Source organism: Strigops habroptila, chromosome 10, assembly GCF_004027225.2.
Source record: "Strigops habroptila isolate Jane chromosome 10, bStrHab1.2.pri, whole genome shotgun sequence".
NCBI classification, from domain to species: Eukaryota; Metazoa; Chordata; class Aves; order Psittaciformes; family Psittacidae; genus Strigops; species Strigops habroptila.
The window spans coordinates 15,555,376-15,581,995 of NC_046359.1; the positions used below are offsets into that span (position 1 = coordinate 15,555,376).

At 48.1% G+C, this 26,620-nt stretch overlaps 1 protein-coding gene across 3 annotated transcripts in view; it reads left to right on the forward strand.

Annotated features, from left to right (window-relative positions):
- The window catches only part of SLC35F3 (solute carrier family 35 member F3), a 201,928-nt gene extending 177,974 nt beyond the window's left edge, over positions 1 to 23,954 (forward strand). For 2 of the 3 annotated variants that reach the window (XM_030499629.1, XM_030499630.1), the window contains exons 3-7: positions 12,034 to 12,253; positions 16,725 to 16,850; positions 19,310 to 19,502; positions 21,043 to 21,132; positions 22,286 to 22,548. In XM_030499629.1, coding sequence (XP_030355489.1) covers positions 12,034 to 12,253; positions 16,725 to 16,850; positions 19,310 to 19,502; positions 21,043 to 21,132; positions 22,286 to 22,530 — 874 coding nt within the window. In that variant the 3' untranslated portion in view covers positions 22,531 to 22,548. Of the gene's footprint in view, positions 1 to 12,033; positions 12,254 to 16,724; positions 16,851 to 19,309; positions 19,503 to 21,042; positions 21,133 to 22,285 lie in introns of all 3 variants that reach the window. The other variant, XM_030499628.1, reaches the window with a different exon arrangement.
- Positions 23,955 to 26,620: the final 2,666 nt, after the last annotated feature.

Sequence of the window (26,620 nt, forward strand, 5' to 3'; positions counted from 1 at the left end):
GAGCACAGTCTCTTGGAGTTCCAGCTGCTATGGCTCCATTTCTGTGCTATCCAATCCTTCTTTAAAAACACAGTAGGTGTCAGTATTTTTTACTTGCCTGTTCACTGTTCAAACAAGAAAGTGCTTATATGGGGAGCCTAAGATTACATATTTCTCTTGGACAACAGGTAATTGATTTCTAAGCCATTCTCAGTTATCGTATGCCACTGGAGAGACCTAAATGCTCCAGTAACACAGAGAGTCATTCAATTGGTGTTACATATTGCTCTGTTTTTACCATTTATATTAAGGTCTTAACAAAATTAGTGCAGACAGCAACAGCAACATATCATAGAATATGTTTACTGAAGGACTAGCCTATTGAGAGGAGGGTCAAAACAAGTAAAGCTGTTTGGAAATATGAATCTCAGAAGTGCTGTACATTGTATTTTATAACACCATCCTTTTGTCACCACACTCAGCAGCTGTACTCCTTCATGTGACATCCGACTGCTGAGTTTCTCAGTGTCTCATGGGCTGCTTTTCAAAGATCACTGTGCTCTGAAGGGTGCTGTTATATCAGGCTCTGGGATGAGGGTAGATGCCATCAAAGTGTCTTGAGAGCTTCTCACTCCACTTCCATGGGTCGTTCAGGACTCGCTCCACACTGTGCTGTGCTGCTGTGTGTGGGATTGGGATGACATTGCTGAAGGACAGAGAGTAAGGGAGTATGGGGCAGAGTGCTCTGGTTTTGTGTTAAATGGACATCAGCACTGTAATTAAAAAGGCAAACAAACTTCAAACAGAAAAGATTCACCTGTTCTTGATACAAGGTGCTCTAAAAATGACCACAAATACAAGTATTTAGAAAAGATTATTTCCTTTCTCTATCCTGGTTTACTTAACACATCTAGAGTCAGTTTGTGAGTCGTAAATGTCAGTTTCTCTGTTATGTCAGCGAGCTCTCGGCTTTCTTTTTTGTATAACTTTTTTTCTTTTCATTGACTAGCTGCCCGGTTGATGGTGTCTCTTTTGGTGTCTCCTGACTCACGTGCCTTCCTGTTCCCAGCTGTCCCAGTATCCTATCATGGTGCTGAACAATTAGCGCTTAGGCTAGGAAGCTGACTTATTTCCCTCATTTTCTGTATTACAGCACAATGCTGCTATGGAGTGAAGATTTACAGAGGCAATAGTTTATGCCTGTGGCCTAAGGCTGGCATCACCAGTGAGAAGGGCCATGGGCTGGCAGGGTTTTGCCCAGCTGGAACAGTATCTCCACACAGTCTTTCTGACAATCTGTAGGCATAAAGGTCCAAAGTAAATGCACATGTGAGTGTGTGTGTATAAGTGTATTGTAGATACATGTTCCAACATATATATATATGTGTGTGTGTGTATTTCAGTAAAAGCTATCTCAGGGTATTTGCATAGCCAGGATTATCTTGAGACATTTCTCTCCTCCTGGTATTGCCTCTTGTCTTGTTCCTTTCCTCCTCCAAGACACAACAGCCCTGTTCCCCACCCCCGTCAGCACTGTGCTTCTAAATCAGTAGAGCCAAAACCCCTCATTTCCAGAAGCCAAGACAGCAGCTATTAGAAAATCATTTTATTCTTGCATGTTTTTTTGTCTGCCTATACCAACTGCTACAAAAAATCCAGTTCACAGGAGGCCAGCTGGCCAGCTTCTCCTAGAAGTTTCATTTTGACTATTCCTAAAGCTAGTAAGTGGTGCACAGCTGAAGAGTACAAGCCGGATATAAATCACATCAGGCCAAGCTTAAGACATCCGCAAGCGATCGCTGCGCAGTTTCAGACTCTGCAGGCCTTTCACACCCGGAACATCCACTGACGACAATGGAAATTTTGGATGATGACGGAGAGCAGTGATGATGTTGACTCCGGCAGTGAAAGCCTTGAGAGCCTAATGTTTAGGTTTTCTCTGCCTTAGTTTGTATATGCTGTCCCTCACCACACGCCGAATGCTGCACAAATGCTTGCCTGCATTTACCTCAACACAGCCCTGGGAAATAACAACGAGCCTGTACCCTCACATCCCGCTATGGAGCCGAGGGGGGACAGGGTGGCTGTGGGACTCAGCCAAGCTTACACTGGGAATTTGTGATAGAGCATCACCATGAACTTCAAATTCAGCCTCCCAGCACCCTTTCCAGCTCCTTCCCTGGGAGACTTTCCATCTTTTCAGTAATTGAAATGGTGTAACATTGCTTGAGGTGCCTCTCCAAACTGCCGAGACCGGCAGGGAATTGCCCAATCCGCTTAGGTAACATTAAAAACAATGTGGGTTTGTGGTTTGGATTTCTTTAAAAAAAAATAATTATTAGCTCACCTTTTGAAGTCCAAAATTAACAAACACATTCATAAGACAGCCTGGGCCATGCAGGACACAATTAGGTGTGACTTCGGTGCCAAAAATTAGGTGTGCCTCAGTGCATCTCCAAGGGCACCCTGGACACAGCCCCTGCTCCTTAGCACAGCACCCCAGCACCCAGCTGCACTGGGGAAGGAAATGGCCCCTGAAGCAGCGGGGGATCCTCAGGAAGGTCTGAATTCATTAGCACTTAATTGCTCTGAGCAGTCGGTGCTATGGTTTTTTTGATGACAGTCATTAGGTGTGTGGTATAAGCAGGAGCCCTGCCCCAAACGCAGCAGGAACCCTCCCTCTGTGTGCACCGTGGGCATGCCAGTAATCCCCAGGCCCCTGTGAAGCTTTCATTCCCCTTGCTGCCCCTTCCAGCTTCAGCCGCTGCTGCTGTGAAAAGGACTGTCTAGTCCAAGTACCTCCTGGCCACTGCTCTGGTGGGCTCTCATAAGATTTAGGGCTGATCCTGTACGCCACACCAGACAAGTGAAGAGTTGCATCTCCTCGTGGGCTCAGTCATGAGCTGCTCCATGAAACAGGCTTTGAGCATAACTAAAAAGCTCATCTCTATGTCCAAGCGTTATGTCTGTCTCTCTGTGGGTGTTTGGAGCTTGCATATAGCAACAGTATTACGTTTTATTTGTATAATAAGAATTACCTAGAAGAATATAAAGCAGTTCAGGCCCTAGGTACCTCTAGGTTGTGAAGCCAGAGAATGTTAGATAATGTACCGTTCGCAACTTCAGCTGTCTGATCATATTAAAAGCTTCTGGACAGGAATACTTGCTGTATTTCCCAAAATGGCACATCCCCTCTGGCCGGATGGGAGACCCGCAAGTGCCAGCCTGCCCCATGCAGCAACCTTAAGGTTTTTCAACAGGACCTCCTGGTTGCTGTGATAACACACCCCATCATGAGGTCAGCTAACCCTGGTGCTCATGGATAGATGTGGCTCTGCAAGGAAATCTGTTGCAATGCCTGCTTGTGCTGCTACAACCAGTGTTATTCCTCTAAAGTATCAGCAGTGCAACAATGCTGCTGAACAACTTTACCTTCTCCTTAGTGCTTTCCCTGATGTTCCATCAGAGATGGCTGGTGGGCCTGCTCCCACAACAACCAACCTACATGCAAAATTCTGCAGTATGTTCTGGTATAAAATTTAAATGACATATTCATCCTAATGTGATCCTCTTCCTTCAACCTTTGCTGCAATCATGTATGTGAAAGCTGTAGAGTGTATCCTAGCGCTACTGCTCTTCACTGCAAATGGACAGAGGCAAACCGATCAGGTTTAGTGCCCCAGGCACGGCAAATTGTGGGATGGAGGACCATCCCACAGGGGAAGCTGCAGACGTTTTCCTGTGTGTCTGCAGCCCAAGACTCCCACACTGGTGTTTGCTAAGGCAGTTTACAGCATGTGAACCTTCCCCATGGTTTGGTCTTGTTCTTTTAAACTTCTTTTCTAAATGTTAGTTTAAACAGTCTCTCATTAAGGCTTCTGAGTGTGTGCTGAGATCTGTCTTGGAAATGTGTATCAGGTGGTTTGTAAGATTTGTATTATTTGCTTCTTTTGGAGCCATTCTGGTGTATTATGTAAATCCATAGCTAAGCATTTCCTGGGACCATTTATTGTGCAAATGCCTAGTTTGGCACGAGTACAGTGGTGAGTAAAACCAATTGCTGCTATCTCTCTAGTTCAGAGATGAAAGATCAGCCTGGAGATTGCTTTGTTTCATTTAAGAGAAGACAATTTTCTCGTTTCATTGCATTTCCTGCAAATAAGCTGGAAACTCTCAGAATAAGTAAAAGTTTAAAGGCAGAACATCAGTCCTACGCTATGTGTAGAAACAAGTAACGGTCAACATCAGACACCGACATTTAAAAGTGGCAGCTGGATGCTCATTGACTTCTATGGTCATTTCTTGCATTTAATAGCATAATAACATGCATGGGATGATGGGCATGAACAAGCCATTAGAGTGCTTTAGATAACATCCATTTCTGAGAAACTGCTTAATCCCTTGAACAGTTATTTCTCAGTTCATCAGGTAGGTTTGGCAACAAACCCCAGATCTACCTGTTGCTTTAAGCTTCAGTTTAGGCCTTTTTCTATGTACTGACTCTGTGCAAATTCACGCCCAGAGCTGAGAAAAGCGGGTGTGGGGTATCTGACACCCAGAAGTTAGAATCATAGAATCATAGAATAGTAAGGGTTGGAAAGGACCTTAAGATCATCTAGTTCCAACCCCCCTGCCATGGGCAGGGACATCTTGCACTAAACCGTGTGGTCCAAGGCTCTGTCCAACCTGGCCTTGAACACCACCAGGGATGGAGCATCCACAACCTCCCTGGGCAACCCATTCCAGTGCCTCACCACCCTCACTGTAAAGAACTTCCTCCTTAGATCTAATCTAAACTTCCCCTGTTTAAGTTTGAACCCAAGTTCTCCATCCTTTCTTAGTTTCAAGGTTTGGTGTTCCCTGGCTAGGTCCTTGCTTCTCTCCCCCTGCAAACTTGGGAAGGCGCTGTGCGTTGCGGTTTGTCTCCATTCCCTCCTGCAGGAAGGAGGTCTTCAAAGGGCAATCTGGGACACGGCAGTGGGAAGGGGTTTGATTTTCACGCTTGCCTCCACCCCAAGTCTCCAAACTCCCTCCCCGGGGTTGATGCCAGCCACATCTGGAAGGTCAGAAGAGGCACAGAGCCCCTTGCAGGCATCATCAGCTGCAGGTCTGAGGCCTCAGCAGGGGTAGGATGAGCTATTGGGGTCATGGCAGGATGTGCCACCCCATAATCCCCCTGAAGGGAGCCTCCAGTTACTTGAAGCTGGCAGTGGGCCACCTTCCCACCTCTCTCCTCCACAGTCCAGTGCCCTGGGTCCTCAGACAGCAGAGCCCTGAGACCACGTCACTTGAGTTTAAATGAAGGTGGAAATAAATGTTTTGAATATACATTGTGGTGGAGCATCATGGTGCACCATTGACCTGTGCTAGAGGAAGAGAACGTGAAAGTCATTTCCACTGTGGGGGAATGCCCCACCAGCAGTGTTGCCCCCTCCCACAGTGACTGTGGGGCCATATCCAGCCCTAAACCTCCTGTTCCAGCAGCACTCACACTCCATGGCAGGTCCCCTCTGCCACCTTCCCACCGCTGGGCTTGGGGTTAGAACACAGCCCTGCAACCCCCTCTGCTTTTTAGCTGGGGACCCCCCTCCAGGCACACGGAGGGACAGCACAGGGTGGGGATCCTCGCTGGGGCACCCCAGAGAGGGCTAAAACCTTTACTGTGGTGGCATGAGCTGATGTGCGTGGTGTGGACCTTGTCTCATTGCTGGGCTGGGAGCAGCATGCAAGCATTGCATGGCACAGCACAGCATGGTCTGTGAGTGACCTGCTGCTTGAATTTCCTGCCATGTAAGATTTGTAGACATGTTCTCAAATTGACCTGGCCCTGAAGACAGGAGGATTCAATTAAAGAAAATTTTCCCTGTGAAATCAGCTGCAAAAATGGTGCTTTTATGACAGGTTGCACTTGCTGCCTTGTCCTTTCTAAGGACAAGATGCTCCAAGCTTGAGATATTCTGACAGTAGCCACACATTTCAGCTCTTCTCAGGCACAGATCTGGTAAAGGAAAAATGCCTGATCATGACGAGTCACTCACTGAACAGCTTAATGGTGCCCCATTGCCAGCCATTACCATGGGTAGTATTAATTAAACAGCCACTTGAAACATGCCAGGCATTTGACAGGAAAAAAAAAGGGACAGCCCTTGCTTTGGAGTCCAAACACCACTGCTCATCCAGCCCTGGCCATGGCCTGTGGTGTGCCTCAGCAGGCAGTGCAGGCAGCAGAGCAGGAAGGGGCACTGGTACACCCAGGGCAGGTCTCGGACCTCTGCCCCATGGAAGCTGAGGAGGAGCTTGTGCCCTCCCAGCACAGGGGAGCAGCTTTCCTGAGCTGATCTGGGTGCGTAGGAGGAAGACCAGAGGCAGGGGCACACAGGTTTTGCTGTAGGAGCCTTGGACCAGGGGTCAATAAAAGCCGTGGCAGGAACGCTGGCCACCTCTCTGCAAAACACTGAGGCTAGCGAATTTATTCACAGCATTTCAAGATCTGGGACACACCACAGGAGCCTCCGTGCAACTGTTCTGCTGGCATGTGAACCTGCAGTGACTCAGGAAAAAGGCGCTCAGGGGCTGTCTTGATAAGTTGGCTATAAAATAAACATGCGGGAAAAGCAAATCGCCAGCTCTCCAAAGGTGCAGCCACAGGAAGCCCTTATCCTGCATCTTCTGAGCACCCAGGGACTTCACCTCCTGGTGCCCAAGCTTGCATCTGTAACCCACCTGTAAAATGGGTTTCACAAGCTCACCCTTTGCTTGTGCTACTTTGAAATCCACCCACCAGAGAGACTGGTTTTGTCATGACTGCCCTTCAGGTCAGCACTGGCTCAAGAGGGAGGGAAGTGGAGCTGGAGGCATGATCCTGTTTTCTGGGAAACATCATGTGTGTTCCTGGAGAGCATTTTTGAGGAATATTTTGGCTTAACTTGTATCTCTTACCTGTACATCAGTATTTGCCCTACCTCCACTTGTGAGCATAATGCATGAGGGATGTTGTGGATGAATTACGAGAGTGTGCTAAGATTTTTTTTTAAACTAGGAGAAATTAAACTTGGGTCTAGTTTCCTTCCCTCCTGTTAACAGCCAAGGCACATCATCCATCATCTTTGCTTTTGCTTACTGCAGTTGGCTTGTGAATCCCCCCAGAAGACATGGCATGACATTTTAAGTCCATGTCTCTTTTTTTCATACGTTGAATGGAAAATGTGCAACTGTTAACAGTGCATCTGCAGATTATTTATCCATGCAGGCCTAGTCAGTGCATGGATTAGCAAAATATGTTTTGCCTGCCAATCTCTAATCAAGAGGACAGATTCAGTGCCACAGCGGCAGCTTTGCTGTGCTCCAGGGAGGTGATGCTCACTCTGCTGAAAATGAGGAGCAATTTAGCCAAATTCAATTTGCAGGTACAGACCTTGCAAGGTCAAAGTAAGAAGCACAGTCTACAAAGGAAAAAAAAAACACCTGCTAGTAATAACAGCAGATCCAAACCTGCTTTGGAGGAGAAGGCTCTAGTATGAGCACTGAGATGGTGAAAAAATTGTAACAGAAGTTAACGGTCTGGGAAGGAGAAATAACCAGCTTGTGCAAAAGTATTCCCTTAGGATGCGTATTCCTCTCAGAAAATTTCTACTTTGCTGCACCTTTCCCAAGGATGTTGTAGCAGCTTCAATGGCTTATTAACCTTTCTGGCATAGGTTTGTTCTGCAGTGAGTTACTAAGAGACCAAACCGCAGCCTGGGGGAATACACTGTATGTGCTTTTTCTGGTTCTTGTCCACCTTTCCTCTTCATAGGTGGGAGGCAAAATGGGGGCAAAAAGCATTCCTTCCAGTCTTGGCAGAATTTTATACATTCATTTGCACAAGGTTCAAAGCAGTGGAGAAACGTCCTGGCTACTGTCCTGAGTTCAGCTACCTAGCAATGTTAAAGACAAAACAGGCAGTGGAAGGTAGATAGTGTTAAACATAATTGTGAACGCAGTGGGGAAAAAATGGAGCATTACCATCGTTTTATTTGCAAGTTTTATTTGACTGCAACACCTGCTTTCAATATGATTAGCATGCAGTTTTGGTACCACCGACTTCTGATTTACATCACTGGGCGTGTTCAGTTCCAGTGACGGAGGTATTTTGCTAGTACTGTTGTGCTAAAGACATGCCTAATGGGGCAGAGCTAATTTGCCATTTGCTGGGTTAATGAAGATACACACTAAAAAGATTATGAGGAAAAACAAGAACTAGTACATGAAAGATTAAGAAACCAGCAAACAATTTAGAGTGAAAACACAAACAGTAAGATCTCTACGCCTTAAGCTTTTCTGTAGTATCTTTCATCCCAGCATAGTTCCTGTAGTGCTGTAGCAGTTAAGTGCTGTTCCCAGGTGGCATTACACGTTTGCATAAGGCCAAGCTGTCAGGGTACCCTGTGACAAGCATCAGGGGACCAGAGCCCTTATTTGGGGGAGAGAACCACTGGTAGGTGCAGCCTGGCCAGTGCCAGTCAAAACTTGCTAAATCCTGCTTTGGGACTATTACCATGGGGGGCTTTTGCCACAGCAGTGCGAAGTGGGCTCAGTTATGCCATGTGGTGCCTAACGCTTTGTTTTATACCTGCAAGCAGGTTTCTGTTTGTCCCCATCACTGTCTTCCCATGCAGGGGATGTCCTGAAAGCCAGGCAGCTGCTTCTGCCCCAAGATGGGCTTTATGGGCTTTACACCACCCATGCCAATTGGCATCCGAAGAAGAGACCAGCCAGGCCAAGTGTGTGCTGCTCTTTCTCACGGGCACCATCCTGTTACCCTGACACACAGCAGAGATGCCTGCTGCAGCAGCCCCCGCAGCAACACCCCGTGGCGAGCACATCCACTGTGTAACATCTCTCTGGAAACACTTCCCACTTCCCAAGGGCCACGTGTAGCAGGCTGCAATTCTCTCAGTTCCATGTAGACCTCCTCTCAGCAGTGTAATCCTGCCTTTTATTTCAGCCATGAGCCTTCAGATTGTCTGTGAACATGGATATGGCACATCTGAGTGGGAGCAAGCTTTTCTACGTTACTGCTGGCGATTAAGCCAGTACATTTCCCTTCCAGTATCCGTCCGTTGACATTTCCATTCCAGTCTTCTACAGGCTGCTGGCCTCAGCAGTCAAAGCCAGAGGAGGCTGGTGGTTTCCCTGCCGGAGCAGGGCACTTCCCCACCACTGCACACTTGTCCCAGGAGGAGATACCAAATGCCATGTCCCCCCCAGCCCGGAGACAGCCAGGTTGCTCTGGTGCAGATAGAGGACTCCCTCCGTATCCTGCCATGGGCATGTAGACCTGCAAGAGTCTGTCCTGTAAAACCTGAAGGAACCGATCCCAGCTCCCCATCTGACCCATGGTTTTGGGAGACTTGGGGACAGGCCTTATTCTAGGGTCCACAGTGCTGAGTTGGGCTCCAAAGGATACTGAACACTTACAGACTGCCCTCCAGGCAGGGTGGGGGATTGTCTTTCTTAAAAAGTAACATTTTCGTTAGCAGATGAGATTGTTAAAATACTCATAGTTGGGCTCTTCTGGTGTAGTCAGGAGTGCCTGGAGTACCACAGGACACAAGCTCTGCTTTTTCCAAGGTGCATCCATAAAACATCAGGATACTCATTGTGTACAAAGCATCCTTGTTGGCAAAACTGAAATTACTGGACAGCAGGAGCAACTGTGTCCAAAATGTTCTGTCGAAATATTTAAAGTTGAAGGCGGTTTTTTCTGGAGTGATTTCGTCCCCCAGCTGTTTGGGGATTACAGCATAGGTTATATCACAGTCCTCTCTTGCTTCTCATAACTATTTATCTACCATCACGCACTGACAATGCTCTTCATCAAATGCTTCCATGTATAGCTTCACAACCTGTGTTATGGCACTGAGGAAAAATCAGTTTCCCTGATAAGTAGTAGCAAACCTAAGGAGACAACTAATTGTGAGGGGATTATTGTACGGTATATGGCCATCCTGGGGCATGTAATACACATTTCCCCTATTGCTCCTCTGGCTCCACTGAAGGTGCCAGGTCCAAGAAAGCCATCTAACCCATCTGCTTCCCCCACAAAGAGCCCATGGTTCAGCAGTGCACCCATTTTGGACAACAGGGCTCTCTGTGCATGTGGATGCATGTCTGGTAGCACCTCCACAGCCCCGGGTGTTCTCAGAGAAAAGCTCCTTTATAGCTTCATGCTGGATGGGAAAACCTCTGCCGTAAGGAGGTCTCCTTTGGAAGCTGGAGCCAACCTGCAAGAAGAAATTCACAAGTGGTGAAACCCACCAAAACAGCTAAACTCAAGCTTTATTGTATGGGTCCCAAAGGGAGAAATGCAGCTGGGGGTCCTGATCCATGCCGGGGCAAGGTTGTCCTTTGGGGATCATGGCCCCAGTGTAGTACACTGGGTGCTTCAGGGATGGGGGCGAGTGCCAGGCTGTGCTAACATATGGATCCAGTGGTACCTGCTAAACAAGAGTCAGGCCCACAGTACAGTAAAAGCACAGTTCTACTGTGTATGAAGTTGTGATACCCAGTTGTACGGGTAGGGAACAGATTTTTGGCAAGAGGAACTTTTCTTTCCCAGAATGAATCCCAACATAAATTCCATTTTATTCCTTTCATTTGACTACGTCCTTCCTGTCCCTCTCCTATTAATCTTACTTAATGTAATTTCATTTAAACTGCACCTGGGTTTATTTTTTACCTTTGGAGCATTAGACTGGCTGCCAGTGACACCCTGGCAGTGCAGCCCTCCCCGGTGTCTTTGGTTTCTTTAGGTAATCACCTGATACAGCCCCATCGTCTGAGAAGGTGGATCAAAATCATGCTTTAATCAAACTCCAAATGATAAGCCCTACATGCCCAGTCTCAGGAAGCAAAGAGCTTGAAATTCAAAGCAGCAATGAAAATCTATTTGGCTTCATAGTCAGAGGAAAATTTAATTTTGCTCTGATTTTGCAAAACACTTCATTGAAGTACTTCAGGGACACGGGAGGGTTGCAGTTTTGAAAGCAAGCAGAGCCAGCACAGGGCACGGCACCATGGCTGACTGCCACCTGCAAACTTCTGTAGGCTGCACCCTTGGCCTCACAGACCTCTGTGTTTCTTCTTCACGTTACTGAATTTCCATGCAGGCAGTGCAGCCAGCAGCTCCAGTTCTGTAGCTCTGCAGAAGCAGATCGCATGCAGGCAGGTGATCCATGCAGCCCCAGCCCAGCCCCGACCCTCTACCTCCCCAGAGCCGAGCCAGGCTGTGCCCATCACCTCCTGTCCCCTTTTGCCCACCAGCACCTCCAGAACACAAATGAACTACTGGTGTTTCCTTTCCCTGCACCAGGGCTGTACCTGCTCTGGCTGCCTCTTGCTTGGGATTCACAGCATCCACAGGCTTAACTGTACACCTAAGCTATATGCTGCTGCTCCAACTGACCCAGCATGTCCCTGGGTGCCACCATACCATGTCCTGGTGGATGTCCTCACTCCAGCATGAGCAGGCAGCTGCTAGCTGCCTCCTCCTGCTCCTGCCCCTGCTGCTGCAGTGGGGGCTTGACTCAGGTCTCATCCCTTGGGTGGCAAAACCTCAAACCAGGCTCCTTCCAGGCCCTGCAAAGCAGATAATGGATGGGCACTAGGGTCTCATAGCTGCACCAGGAGAGGGGAGCAAGGGGCTTCGCTGCCAGCCCTGGCCCCTCGGCATCCTGGTGTCCACAGGGTTGAAAGGAGGAGGATGACCCCACACTGTTTCAAGGTGTCCGCTTTGAAGGTCCTCATGGCGAGCATAAGATTTCACTTCCTGGCTTCACCTCTCCCCTTGCCCTTTCATTGCTGTCCCTCCCCTATGTGCAGCCCTGGCGTGTTCATACCCTGTGCATGTGCTGGGTGTTGCAGCAGAAGCTGAAACTTGTTTTCCTTCTCCTTTTTAAGGTAGGTACCCCTCTTTCCCCAAAGGAGAAGGCAGCTAGTAAGAAAAGGAACCCACATATTTGCCGCAGACTGACTGGTTTGTGTAATAACGCTGCCTTTCTCTCCTTGTTTTAGGGAGTGCTGCCGATTTTTTGGAGACAATGGCTTGACTTTGAAGGTGTTTTTTACCAAGGCAGCACCCTTTGGTGTTCTTTGGACACTCACAAACTACCTTTACTTACATGCAATAAAGAAAATAAACACTACGGATGTCTCCGTGTTGTTCTGCTGCAACAAAGCTTTTGTGTTCTTGCTTTCATGGATCGTTCTGAGGGACAGGTTCATGGGAGTGAGGGTAAGTGACTCCTTATCTCTGTCTCTCTTCCTTCTCACCCTTCTGCCTTTCCTTTCCCCTTTCTCTCCCACTGGCCAAATCAAACAGCACGCCATGCAGACAGCCAGGCGAGCGCAGAAATCCTTGCAGAGCAGGAACACATCCTTCCCTGCAGCCTGCCCAGGCACCCATGAGCTCCTGGAGACCCCATATCACCCAGCCTGGTGCCTTGGAGCATTTTCCTTCAGGAAAGAGGTAACTTGCTCCAGATACGGCACATAGGATAGCTGCTATCTCCATGTTGCTGTGGATGTGCGTCAGCCCTTGCCGGCCCCTTCCGAGTGACTATTCCCAGGCTGTGGCAGCAGACCTAGTGGTTTCTAACTTCACATTCCTGCAAGCCCCAGTTGCACGCAGTGCCCTTCTGGTCCTAACCTGTGAATTTAAGAGGGCGCTCACCTTGCTCTGAGTGACAGCAGGCTTGCAGGGTGGCATGGCTATCCTTTGCACCCATGTCAGTCAGCAGCAGCTGGGCTGCCCTTGCCCACCCGTGGCCAAAATGTGCGTGTGCGTCGCTGGTGGAGGATCGGTGTAACACCAGCACATAGGGACTTGCATCTGGCCAGCTTCTGTGAATGTGGGGCCAGGCAGCATGGCAGGCAGCAGGGCAGTGAGCCTGCTTCCCTGGGGCTGCTCTGCTGGTGACACCCCAAGTCTTTGCTTACACCCTTATTCCTACACCCCACAGGAGCGCCTGCTCCACAGTGGCAACGGAGCTGTGTGCTGGGGGGGTGATTATCAGATGCCTCCACAGCTCCCTGCATATCCTGCAGCCATCCTGGCAGCCTTCAGCATGCAGTGTCCCCTAGCAGTAGGGCCAGGAGGGTGGGTAACACATCATCCCGGCCAAGGGGGGCCTTCCAGGAGTAAGTACAAGGAAAAGGTGCCAGTGTGTCCCTCCTGCCTCACTGCAGCAGCACGCACTTATTAACAACAATAACAGTAATAATACCTGTTTCCTGCCCACCATTTGAGAAGCTCTCTGCTTGCCCACCCAGGCAATGTTCTCAGAGCTCAGAAGAGGTTGTTAGCCCTCACTGCGTGGAGCAACTGAGAGTTAACTTCAGGAAGTGTTGCTCTCCAGCAGGAGAGCTTGGCAGGAGAGCTTGGCTAGCCTTGTGGTGGTGGCAGCCAAGAGGCTGCTCAGGGAATCGTTGCAAAATGTACCTGCCAAAACCCCGACCTGGCCAGATGGTGTCTGTGCTTGCCCACCCCCTGCCCAGGTAGTGGTATCCTGAAAACAAATTAACTGAGGGTTTTGAGTATAGAAGCCAGGGTGTACTAAAATGATCCCAGAGGCAGGGGAGTGTCAGTGGTACCACAGCTGGACGTGGTCTTCAGCTCTCTTGTGGCACTGTCTGCTGTAGTGCTGGTGGGACGCCAGGAAAGGAGGTGTGTAGAGAGCTGACCACTGCTGTCCTGCATGTGCAGCGTGCTCCGTGGTCTGTGTGTTCCATCTCTGACCACTGGATACAGCTGTGGCGTGGGGGGAAAGAAGCCAACCTGTGTGTGGGAATACCCACACCGGCAGACGCATGCTGGAACAGAGATGCTTCTTGTGCTCTCCCGGGTGCATTGGCTACATGTGAAGAGCCGGAGTGGTCAGGGGCTCTTCGGCAGCTTCCCAGCTAGGCAAAGCCTTGTGCCATGGCAGGTGACACTCACTGGGGGATGGATCCCGCTCTGGATCCCTGAGGCAGAAGGAGTGGAAGGAGCAGGGAAGCAGATCCGAGTGGTGGTCTTGGCCATGTCCAGCTGTCCTTCATTTCTTATCACCGCTGCCTTGGGAGAGCAGCAGTGAAGCTGAGACCCAGAACAGGGGCCAGGGCAGTAGGGGCCATGTGATGCCATGGGGGTGTGTGGCAGGCCAGACCACAGGGCCCAGTGTCTCGGGCTGAGCTGAAGGGGGAATTTCGTGAGACCCGGCTCTAGTGAGGGGTGAGAAGCCACCTCTGTTCCCAAGGAGGAACACAGCTGCCTCCTTTCCAGGTGACATGTCAGCAAGGGACCTGGGTGCAGGAGGAAGGGGCTCACAGGCAGAGTGGGCTGTATGCTCTTGGGCAGATGTGGCACCCTAACCTGTAGCAAAATGTGAGGAGGCACTTACCCTAGGGACTGAGAGGGCATGGGGCAGCAGAGCAGCCCTGCCGCCTAGATTCATGTGGCACAGTGGGAGTGCTGGGGACGCTCCTGTCTGTGGAGGGACATAATGTGGACTCTTTTGGAGAGAAGCATTTTCTTCCCTCTTACCACTTTTGTGTACAGCTCATGTGAAAACGTAGCGGCAGCGAGAATGGCACTGTCTGGCATGCTGAGGGACAGCCTCAGGATGAACTCCAAAACAAAGCCTTCTTCCTGGGACTGGCAACCAGGAGGAAGGATAGGTGCTGGGGCTTCTCCCAGAGTGACTTAGGGACTGCAGGCCAGAACACAGCCCAGCCCCAATGCTCCTGGTGCCTCGAGGCCATGCTGAGCCAGAGCTGCTGACCCTTTTGGAAGCAGCTTTTGGGAGGGTATTTGGCAGACGAGGCTGCAGGGCAGACGGTGCCTTGCCCTTCAGCTACCGCCATCCCACGGTCCCGCTCCATCCCGCAGGATGGATGGTGCCACAGCAAAGCTGTGATGGCACATTTGGGTGTCCCTGTTCACACCTGCTGGAGGAGAAGCCAGGTGAAAAATGCAGCAGCTCAGTGGGGTTTAAGCATGTACAAATATCCCACTTGGCATTCAAAAGTGCAGCTGGCACTTAAATCACAGTTTGGCTGGAATTTAAATGTAAGAGCAAGCTACAAAATCCCATCATCACCACTCCTGCACTTGTAGGTGCCTACCTCTCCCCCTTGCACTTCTCCTTTCCCTTCACTGTGCCCAGAGCAATGGTCCAACTGGGCTGTGAGCTGTTGCATTGCTTTCAGAGAGGACACACATGTAATGAAGCTGTGGGTGCCTGAAGCACTGCCTCTGCAAGCCTGTGGTGCTGAGGCATTTGCAGGTAACCACAGGCTGGCAGCTGTGGTGTGGTGCAAGCAGCCTGTCACCGCCACTGATGATGTGCTTGATTGACAGGCTGAAAGGCTTCCAGAGAAAGTGTATGTGACATGCTTGGCATGTCAACAGGCAGGATGAGGGGTGAGGCCAAGACTCATCTGACACTTGTGACATGCTCAATAGAAGAGGCAAGGACCTCTGCCCCAGCAAAACTGTTTGCAGACTGCAGTTATTTGCTTTGATGTTTGACTTTGGTGTTTCCCTCTATGCTACAGTTAAGTAAACCAGCTCAGGATCCAAGAGGCATCACTGGCAAGTACCCCTGTGTACATATCATACAGACAAGCATACCTGCCGGTGGGACCTGGAAATAAATACTAGCAAATCCCAAATGATAGTCTTCCTTTCCAACCAGGCAGAGACCCAGCCTCCTGGGAGGTGCTCTGAAGTCAGCCAGCCCCTGACATTAAAAGCAAAATCGGACGCTTTTCATTCTGCAGTTCATTAATGCTCATTAATGTTCATTAAGTTTCCACTGCAGAGGAGCTGCAGTGTTTGTAGGCAGCACAGCCCGAGGATAGGGCTTAAAACCCGTCTGGCCCTGAGAGAGGGGACAGTTGCCTGGCACTGACCCAGCTACAGGTCAAAATAAACTCATTTATCCCAGTCCTGGTAGCATCACCATGACTGTGCAGCCAATGGGAATGTGGTTTTATAAGCAGGGCATCCCTCGCACCACCGCAGAGCCATGAGGCACAGAGAATGCAGAAAGCCCTTTTCACTCCAGAATTACTTCCTGGGGAGGCTTGAGTCATCTGGCAGGACAGTCCCAGAGAAGCCAGGGATCTGTTGCTGACCCTGCAGCCTATACCTATGCTATCTCCCTTTGAACAACCCCCTTCAGGCATTGCTGAGGGCCTGGGTGGGTGACTAAACCTCCCTCTCTGAAATGATGTATACGAACTGAAAAGTAGTTGCATGAGTTATTATTTTAAATTTATATTTAAACAAAAATATATTGTTTATTTCAAAAACCTTTTTCCTCCAAAACTTCCACGGCACTCAAAGCCTTCCCTGCAAGCTCCAGAGAATTATTACTTGTGTACTATTGTCACGCACAGGCTGCAGGGACCCACTCATGAGAAGTTCAATGACAGAAATGAAATCCCCCTTCGGGTCAGCCCAAGACAAACTGGGCCCTGCACTCTGGTCTGCCACACAGCCCCGTGGCAGAACTGCTTCACAGCTCTGCCTGCAGCTTCTCTGCAGCCAGGGAAATAGAGAGGGGAGGCAGCACTGGCATCATGGGTATCAGCCTCGGCTTGCTACTAGTTTTCTACACAAGCAGATGATGCAGTACTGCCTTCTCATTTAAAGCTGCTCACCTGTTTTCTATGTTGGGGATTGTCTATAACACTTTCTTGCTTTCTTTGTCTCCAACTAGATCGTGGCTGCTATATTTGCCATTGCAGGGATAGTTATGATGACGTACGCTGATGGGTTTCACAGCCACTCGGTTATTGGGATAGCCCTGGTGGTGGGCTCTGCCTCAATGTCTGCTCTCTACAAGGTAAGCACACCTTGGTCTTCCCCTTCACACCCGAAAGATGCCTGTCACCCTCGTCACTCACTTGACTTGCTCCTGTCTTACTTGCAAACCTCCATGCAGTTCAGTGCCACATTCCCTTCTTTCAGGGGCTCTGCCATAAGCACACTGACTACAACACTGCATTCAGTTATTCACTTAGGATAAAAACTCCTGTTTCCTGGCAAGAGTCTTTTCCAGTGCCCACAGGAGAACTTAGAGCTGCCCTGCCTTCTTGAGAAATGAGGCTGTTTTACCACAGGTGCTGGATTTAATCACTCACCCTGGAAGTGCTCTGCAGAGATTTAGCTGCTTTCCAAGTCACTTTGTTACCTCCCCTTGCCAGTCCTCCTTCAGTGGCATATGTAGGCTGCATTGGACTTAAAGTATTGCTTATTGTGGAAACAATCATGTGCTTAAAATCCAGAGCACATGCCTATAAATCAAGGTCTCATCCTGACCAGCAGGGTAAGCTGCACGGTGCACAAGACGACTTGTGCCCTTCTCTGCTGGGCAGAGAGCTGTTTTGTGTAGCCTGAGACATATATGTGCATTTGCCTCTGTGCTTCTCATGGCACCCAGAGTCACAGTCCAGAGAGGAATAAGGACTTGTAGGGTGTAGGTCACCCACCCTAGCTTGGAGGTGTAGACTAGGATGAGGTGTAGATGACTCCATATGGCCTAATGAATTGCACCATACCAGTCCCGCAACAGAAATTGGCCAGGCAAGCTCTGCACTCTTAACACAAGCAACCCAGAGAGGCTCGCCAAACTGAGAAGCATCTGTCCGTGTCCCTCAGCTCTGTGCTGCGATGCTTTCTGTTCCCTTTTTCAGATCAGCCTATGTCTTACATAAGGGAGGTCATGAAGTGCCGTACAGCTCTTTCCCCTAGAAGACCATTTCCTTGCAAGAACAGAGATGTGGGTCTCCAGACCCAAGGAAACACCATGGCTCTAGAGACATCTGCAGGCAGGCAGGATTATTCAAGGCTAGAGCCTAGCTCTGCTTCTTCTCCTATGGTAGTGCTGCTCCTTGTGGGGATGGGGGTCTCAGGGCTGCTCCACCAGACCCCGTGCCCGGGGAGATGATGGTGGCAGTGCTGTCAGGGTGATACACTGCAGTGCACCCTGCATGCAAGGACAGATGGAGCTGTGCAGCTTGTTCTGCAGTGAATGCCACTCTGCTCTTGCTTCCTGCAGCCTGGCTCAGTTTCCATGAGTTGTGCCATAGCACGCAGGCAGCTCTGCAGGCAGACAAGCTGCGCCACATGTAGCAGAGCCACCTCCACCTGCCCTCCTACCGCAGACACAGACAGTTCAGCCTGCCTGTGCCGGCTGCCTGCCCTGATGGGGCAGCAAGCCATCCTCAGGTGGCACATGAGGAGTAATCCATTACACAGAGTGGCAATGCAGCTGCACTGGCAGTGAGAGCTGTGAGGTGGTGAGAGCAGGTAGCAGCTCCATGAGCATGGCAGCTCTGCAGACTTGTCTGCGGGGCTCTGGGTAGGCACAGGGAAGAGACAGCTGACACTGGTGAGGAGGCCTGCCATCCCAGCACAAACCAGTAAGTCAGAATCCATCAGCTCTACTAGTTTACAGCCTATGGCAGAGGAGAGCTGTACCCAGAGCCCATGGGTTCTGCTGGATCCTCTGCAGTTCTGTGGTGAGAAACTGATGTAGACACCAGACCAGATCTATCTGCAGGGACTCCTTCAATAGACCACTCACATCCCTCATTTCCTCTCTCTCTTTATCCCTTCTCCCATTAACAAACCGAAGCTTTTAAATCCCTCCCTGTGGTCTCATTAGGCTGCAGCTGTGCTCCAGACTGTGGGGTTGCTGCTGCTGCATTATCTGCCTTCTGGGAACAAGCTCTCAGGGAGAAAGTGGTCTGGCACCATAAGCATGTGTTGGGAAGCAGGGACAGCAGTGCTTGCGGGCAGGCCATGGTGCACAGCAGAACAAGGCAGGAAGACAGCCAAGCAGCTTGGACTTTGCTTGCTCAGCACTGCAGCGCTCCTCAGGTGGCAGCTCAAGGCCTGGACCAGTGATGTCTCATGCAGGGAGCTCACATAGGTTGCTTCCTCTTCTTCCCCTGCCCTGCTCCACCAAGTCTTCTGGGTTTAATATTAGTTTTTCCAGAAGACCAAAGGTGCTGAGCCCCCTTCTTGCATGGGCTTCTTTGACAGCTGCCCCTTCCTGTGTTCTAGGTGGGTCCCAGCAGGGAGAAGGCTGAGGCACACAAGCTGCAAGTCATAGCTTCACGAGCAGCCACCTCAAGTGTCTGGCAAGCATCACCACATAGGTGCTGACTGACGCCTGCCTGTTGGCCCCAAGCACTGGCTAGCAGGCTAGGATTCTGGGAGCCACAGGAGCCAAGACACCAACCAGCCCTCCAGAGGAGTGGTACAAGAGAGTTAAACCCATGTGTTTTCCTCTTGTAGGTTTTATTCAAACTTCTTTTGGGCAGTGCTAAATTTGGAGAAGCTGCCTTATTCCTGTCTGTGTTAGCTGTCTTCAACGTCCTCTTCGTTACCTGTATTCCTGTCATCCTTTATTTTACCAAAGTGGAGTACTGGAGCTCTTTTGACATCATTCCTTGGGGAAACCTCTGCGGATTTTCAATTCTCTTATTGAGTGAGTAGATGGGGGGCTTTCACACTGCTCAGGGTGGAGGAGGGTGCACAAAACTGGCTGCTGGTGGAAGCTGCAGACCTCTGATATACTGGAGCTGTTTTCCATTCTTCTCAACCCAATTATTAGCTTGAGAAATCATGCAGAGGGTCCCTCCCTAGGTGGCAATGCAGACCCCACTTCTGCTGTTATTACCAAGCCAAAATATTGTGGCCCTCATTAGAAGGTGCTGTGGGAGTAAACTGTCCTAACTCCTACTCGTGAACTCTGTTTCAGAGAGACAGCGAGACTTGCCCTGGCTGTGATGGGAAGCAGTCCTGCTGGCAGGGCATTACCTTGAGCTCATCAGCATCCCTCAAGCAAGCAGGTTAGGTCAGGCAAGTCAAGGCCTTGCCTTGACCTCCAGAGCCTCTGCTGACTTCAGTAATAGCTAATTGCTATTCCTAAAGAGCAGGAAAGTTTTGAAAATGTAGCACTGCACGGCACTGATGGGAATTAGGTAGGCGGCTCTCCTCTCTTCTGCTGCTACTGTTGTGCCACCAAGGGAGCCCAGCTTGGGAGGGATGCCAAATCTAAGCTTTAATGATTCATGGTCATGAGAAGTGTGATGCTGTTCCCCATCAAACTAGAGGTGTGGACTGTGCTGCCACAGTTGCTCACTACACAGGATGATGGCATCACATCTCCTAAAATGTTCCATTCGTTTCTATTAGAAATAGCCCTTTCCATCCCTATATCTTGAGTCCCAGCTCCTCTTACCCAGAACAGTCACAATGCTTGGCTCTACAAGTACCTCCAGTTTACTATTCAGTGGATTCAAATAGAAGGTTTCTGTAAGCAAGTAAGTAGTGCAGCAATTGGCAAGAGATCACTGGGCTGTGTGATGTGTAGGTACTACTAGAAGACAGACAGCCCTAGCTCCTGACATGGTCAGTATTGGCAAGGCTGTCCTGACTTTGTTGAAACTAATTGCCTTAAAACAAGAGTAAATTTGGCCCAAAGCAATTATTATTTTGTCATGAGATACTCCATGAACAGTGTATGGTATTACAATGGAGTGATACTCCATTAATTATTCAGTTGTAATGATATTTTAATTTCATTGTACGAAATTGTATTTATTAAGTTCCTGTCTGGAAGAAGGTTAGATTTACAGCAGCTTTCACGTGCAGCTGGAGGCCACTTTTCTATGAAAAAGAAAAAGCAACTGACTGAAATCTCCCAGATGAAAAGTGCTCAGTCTTTCAGCAGGGCAAAGAGGGTTGGTACAGAGTGGGAACCACTCCACATGCTGAGAGATGGGTTATTGCCAAACCTCACCCTGATCCAGCCACTGGACTCCAGTGGGATATAGAGTTCCCCAGAAACAGCAGTGTCTCAGGCAGACTGACATCTGTCCACAGGTATCTTCGAGGAATAACCATAGAAGTTAATGTGCCTTCTAATTGAACAGCATAGAGAGGGAGCAATAAAGTACGTTTCAAATAACATTCCCTCTGCCTAGCTTCACTGTAGTAAAAAGTGGTTTTCTTTCCTTCTTCAGCATTCAATATTCTACTAAATTTTGGGATTGCTATTACCTACCCCACCTTGATTTCTCTCGGAATTGTGCTGAGTGTCCCAGTGAATGCAGGTAAGAATTTCTGTCTTTTGCATCTTAATGAATAAATTAAATCTGTGGCCTATCAAATGCACAGCAGGGATAAAATCAAACAGCTTTATTAAACATGTTTTGCATCTTCTCTCAAAGACTTATGGGGATAGCCTTGATTAAAAATGCATTCTTTATGTGTTAAATGTGTTGTATAACATTACATGAATATTCATAATCTCTAAAATTGCTTTTTAAATTACTGTCCGAAGAAGCCTGGCTACCGAAAAACAAACTAGATTTGAAGTCATCCATCTCAGGGCTGGGATGAAAATTCGTGAATGAAGTAGAAATAAATTCTTAATGACTTCTTCAGGGCAGGCTTAACACTAAATTGAAGTAAACAAAATTGCTTATATTTTAAAGCAAACACATACTAGTAATTCTGCTTGCCTTGGTAACCAGCATTGCAGATGTTTATCAAGAGCTCTGGACAATTCAATTTTGGGCATGGCCTGGTACATTTCACTGTTTTCTGAAATTTAGTAAAAGCCAAGAGACTGCGCAGCCTGAGAGTGTTGGACAGGGGAGTACACAGGCAACCGTGGCTCAAACCAGAGCTACCTCTCCCAAAACCAGCCAGGTGGAACTGGTGCCACAGTGCAGGCAGCAGCTCCCAGCTTTGTGCTGACTACAGGCATGCAGAGCCAGGCACCACTGGCTGCCCTGGCAGGCTTTGGTACCGAGCGGTGTGATCCCACAGAGCGTGTGCATGGCTCAGTGTCTGCAGGGTTTCTTACTCAGCAGGGCTGTCAGGGTGAGAAGAAAAATTAGCATGAAGGAGCTGCTGTGGGGAAGGGAAATGTCTGTTTTTCTGTATACCCGGACCTCAGTGGGAGTTCCTGTGCTGTCGGTGAGCAAGGGAGAAGATGCCACTGCAGACAACAACTGCAGCTCCAGGCATTGTGCCCTTTTGCATGCTAGCCCACGGGCCAGCTCTGCCTGCTCTGAAGGGGGCTGTACTCTGCTGTGTGCTAAACCAGCAGGAAGGGTAGTGTCCCTGACACCATCGCCTCCGTGGCCATGTTCTCCTGCTGTAGCCAGCCTCCAGAGCTGGGGAGGCAAGGGGGAGGGATGGGGATACTGCCCTAATGCTTTGTCCCATGTAATAACAGCCATTCAATGTCCCACACAGTTGTTGATCACTACACGAGTGAAATTGTCTTCAACAGTGTCCGGGTGATTGCCATTATCATTATTGGCCTGGGCTTTCTCCTGTTGCTCTTGCCAGAGGAGTGGGACGTCTGGGTAATAAAGCTCCTCACGCGTCTCAAAGTCCGGAAGAAGGAAGAAATCCCCGAAGGGAATGGAGACATTGCTTCAGGACTGCCTAACAAAAGCCGGAGAACTCGTCCCTCCATGTCATCCTTTGCTCATTAAATGCTCTTTTTAACAAAACTTTGTGGTTAACCTTATCTATGATGATGCAAAGGTCTTTTCTTGGGAAGAAGCACACCTGTCCAACATGGTGTACATACCTGTACAGTTTTGATATGATCACCATCTAAGGCATTGAATCTTGGCATGTCCAGTTTGCTTGTACTTTTTTCACATCAGACCTTTCACTTAAAAGTAGTACACTGAAAAAAAAACCTGCAAACCAAGAACCTCTCTTCTCTTTTTAAATGAATGTAATATATAGTCAAAATATATTTGCATAGGTTATTTTAAAGAATGATTTTCATGAAATGCAGGGCAGACATTTTGAACATTAGGTACCGAATGATGCATTGCACACTGTGATTTAAAAGAAACAAATGCTATGCTACATCACACGTTTTATTTTTGACCAGAGCTGTACTCTGAAAGTTTTCAAGGAAAATAAAAGGGAAACTTTCTGGGGACGGGAAGATGGGGGGAAGATTGGAAGGAAGGAAGGAGGTTTGGAAATCACTCTATGTAGGTGAGCGCATATTGCGCTGCAGTCAGGAGAAAATTTAAGTGCTAAAAATGCTTGCACTAAAGCACTAGAACGAAAGCAGTCTAGAGCCCAAATCTCCTTATTCTGCACATGACTGTAGTCCACGTTTAAAATCATGCAAGAGAAATCCAGTGCCTTCTACAGAGCTCTTGTCTTTATCCACGCAGAACCAGGTCCTGCCACGAGGCATTTGCAATGGCAGGGCTCAGGCTTGCAGCCCCGGGGGACCGCAAATTCCCACTGACATCAGGACGTGCACCCCACACATGCCGTGGCTTCTGTGGGAGCACACAAGTTTGCGTGCAGCAGACCTGGTTCTTTTCTCACTTGCACAGGTTTTACCCCTGTGTGAAGCTGCGCTTGATTAACACCAGTGCGAGGAAGGGGAAGTCTTGGTCATGTGTGGGACAAGCTGACCAAAAACGATCAAAGGGGCTGGCAGGAGCGTGGTTGCTGACATACAGTCTGAGAGCATGGACTAAGGGGGTGAATCACCAGTTGCTTTTACTCCATAATTGTGAGTGTTAAGAGTAAAAATGTAAGATATTTACATCAAATGTAACACTTTTTATGAAACTTGTAAGCACCAGGATGTTTACTTACGCGATTTTGGTTCGCCATTAAATTTCTATCTGTGATAGATCACATGCTATGTAAAAAGTGGGGGGAAAGGTTATAGTTTACTATTTTTGAAGTTTACATTGTTGCATACAAAACTAAAAGTGTTCTTTTGAACTGCTGCCATAGCCTAAGGGTCCCTGCTGCCACTGAGGTCCTCTTTGTCTCAGGCAGGGGTGGTATCCACTTCAAAACATTTTAGCAAATCAACTTCAGATTCCATTATCTGTTTGGCAAAGCTAAATAATAAAAGATTTTAAACTCAGCCTCAGTCAATGCTGTTTCCTTCTCTTGACTGCATTTCTATTCTAGTTTTACTGTGGGTAGTATTGGGTCAAAGTGATCAGATGGAAGAGAATGCCTTCTTGCCAGTCTGTCACTGCTTGCCAGTCTGTCTTCGACAGCAAAGTCTGCTCTAGTCTCCCTGGAAAAATCCCTCTGGAAGGCTGATATCAGGCATCAGCCAGGAAACACATGTCCAGCAGAAGCAGACCAAAGAAAAAGCTGAGCTTCCTTTGAAACCACTGGTAAGCAGCCATAAATGCATATGCTAACAGGTATTTAGGGGCTATGGATGGGACATGAATTTGTACATTAATCGTTAGGCCTTAGCCCAGGTCACATGTTTTTTCCTGTATCTTCATACGTCTTCATAACCAAACAGACACTAAAGACTAGCTAACAGAGATTACACACAGGCAAAAATCTGGGGCTGTGGGAAGCTGCTCAGAACCACTGTCCCATTCAGTGTTACACACCTGAATCTTTAACCTATTTCTTTGGGAAGCAGGGGAGGGTAAGGGACAGGACAGGAGCCCAGGCAGAACTCTAATAACTGGTTGAGAGACTTAATTCAAAGCTCCCATATGAAAGTTTACTCCATCTTTGGACATATCATTTTGTCATCCTTGAAGAAACCCACACCCTCCCCAAGCCCCCTGCCTGAGGCAAAGCCAGAGAAGAATGTACAAATAGTCCTTCCATTTTCCTTAGTCCAAATAAGTGGCATCATCTGTCATCCCTGCACTCCATTTCACTGTGTGTTTGATGCAGTCTCATAGGTACCCAAAAGGCTCTAAATGCCACTTTACAAACTGCAACTAATGTATGTTTATTACTAAAATGACAGATGATTTTTTTAACATTCCATATAGATTGTGGGGGAGTTTATGCACCAGAATGGATAGCAGCATCAGGAAAACCCTGTGATTCACCCAATGCAAGTGTCATTGCTTCTGTTGGCTTATCCTTCCCGAGTACAGACTAAATACATGCAAGGGCTGTGATTTCAAACAGCACTTTATTACAAACTCTCTCCCGAGTGGGAGCTGAGCAAACTAGATTTACCTGTTAAGCAATTGTAAATTACACATAAACAAATTAATCAGATGAAATGACCTGTATTTCTTCAGGCAACACCTTGTGCCTGGACTATGTGGACTCAGAAAGCAGGCAGGGACAGGGGTTTCTTCAAGGAATGGGGAAAGAACAGAAGCCAGGGACAATGCAGCTGCTGTGAAGCAGGAGCACAGAAGAGCTGCTGACGGTTATCAGGACAGAAATGCCTTTGCGAAACACTTTCCAAGAGAAGATGCTCACCTGTCCCTTGTACAATTTGTTTGAAGAAATGGGGCCTGTGCACTTACTCTGAAGTCATAAGCTATAAGGAGTTTGGCTCCATGTCCCTGATGTGTGCTACAGAAAGAACCAAGTCTTTCAAGGCCTCCAGACCTGAGCTACTCCTTGGCAAAGGCCAAGACTGAGAAGCTTCTTTCACAGTCCAGGCGTCATGTAAGCTGTCTTTGCAGAAACTGCCTTAGCAGCAATAGATTTTGATGGGTGAATTTAATTAGCTCAAAACTACTGAGAGAGAAGCAATGAGATTTTCTTCTTTAGCTGGCATGTTCTAGGGCATTTCAAAAAAACACTGCACCTTATCTAAAAGTCCTGAACATTAGAAAGAGAAATAAGGAAAAAAGGAGCTGAAAGATCTTGTGAAAGCAAAAAGGAAGTCAAATGAACAGATGCGCACCTGCAGCCTAAAAATATTCTTTTAAGAGGAAATCACAGTCTTAAGGACAGGACCAATAACTCAAACTAATGTTTCTGAAAATAGTAAGCCTCACATTTCTCTTTTCTACCTGTTAGAGGTCCAAGCAGACAGATTTGTAAGGACTTTTAAATTGTGAACTTCAGCTTGGGTTTCCTGCCCTTCTGGCTATGAGCATATATTATGGGCCCATGAACAGAGCTTTGCTGTCTCCCAGCAATAGGTCTCTCTGTCCCTCTGGCTTCTGAAGCTGCCAAGCTTCAAAATGACTGCAGCCTAGTAAGCAGAGTAAGTTGCTTAATACTCCCATGATTTTTGGCCAATTACACATTTTAAATGCCTTCATGACTTGTAAACAAAACCATCATCTCTTTCATTGTGTGATTTTCGTTTTGGTCAAAGTCATGTCACTTGCTAGTTTGGCTGCTAAGAAAATTCATATTGATCTTGGGAACAAATACCATGTTTGAGAATGATGTTGCCCTTGTGTATGTGTAAGCAATCTCATCTGGTACAGTACACCTACGTTTTGCAGACAGTGTTTATAGTGACTATAAGTAATCAGTGCAGCTGATGCATTACTAAATACAATACTTGAATGCAAGAATGCAGCTGGATTTTTTAGAAAGAATTTTAGGATGTATTTCAGTCTCAGAGAGAACTAGAAACCAATTTGGTTTTAGTAGCTAACATGCCACAGAAATGTGAAGGCATCCAAATGAAACTCAGAAGATGAGTTTCCTTCTTTCATTTACATAGCTTTGAAAATTGAAGTCTGCTTGTTGAACAGGCAGATTCCCAGTTTCCCATCTAGATCTCCTGCAAAAGGCTGAGCACCAACATTGCTGCAAAGCAAGCTTGTCTCATCCTTGGTCGGCTTA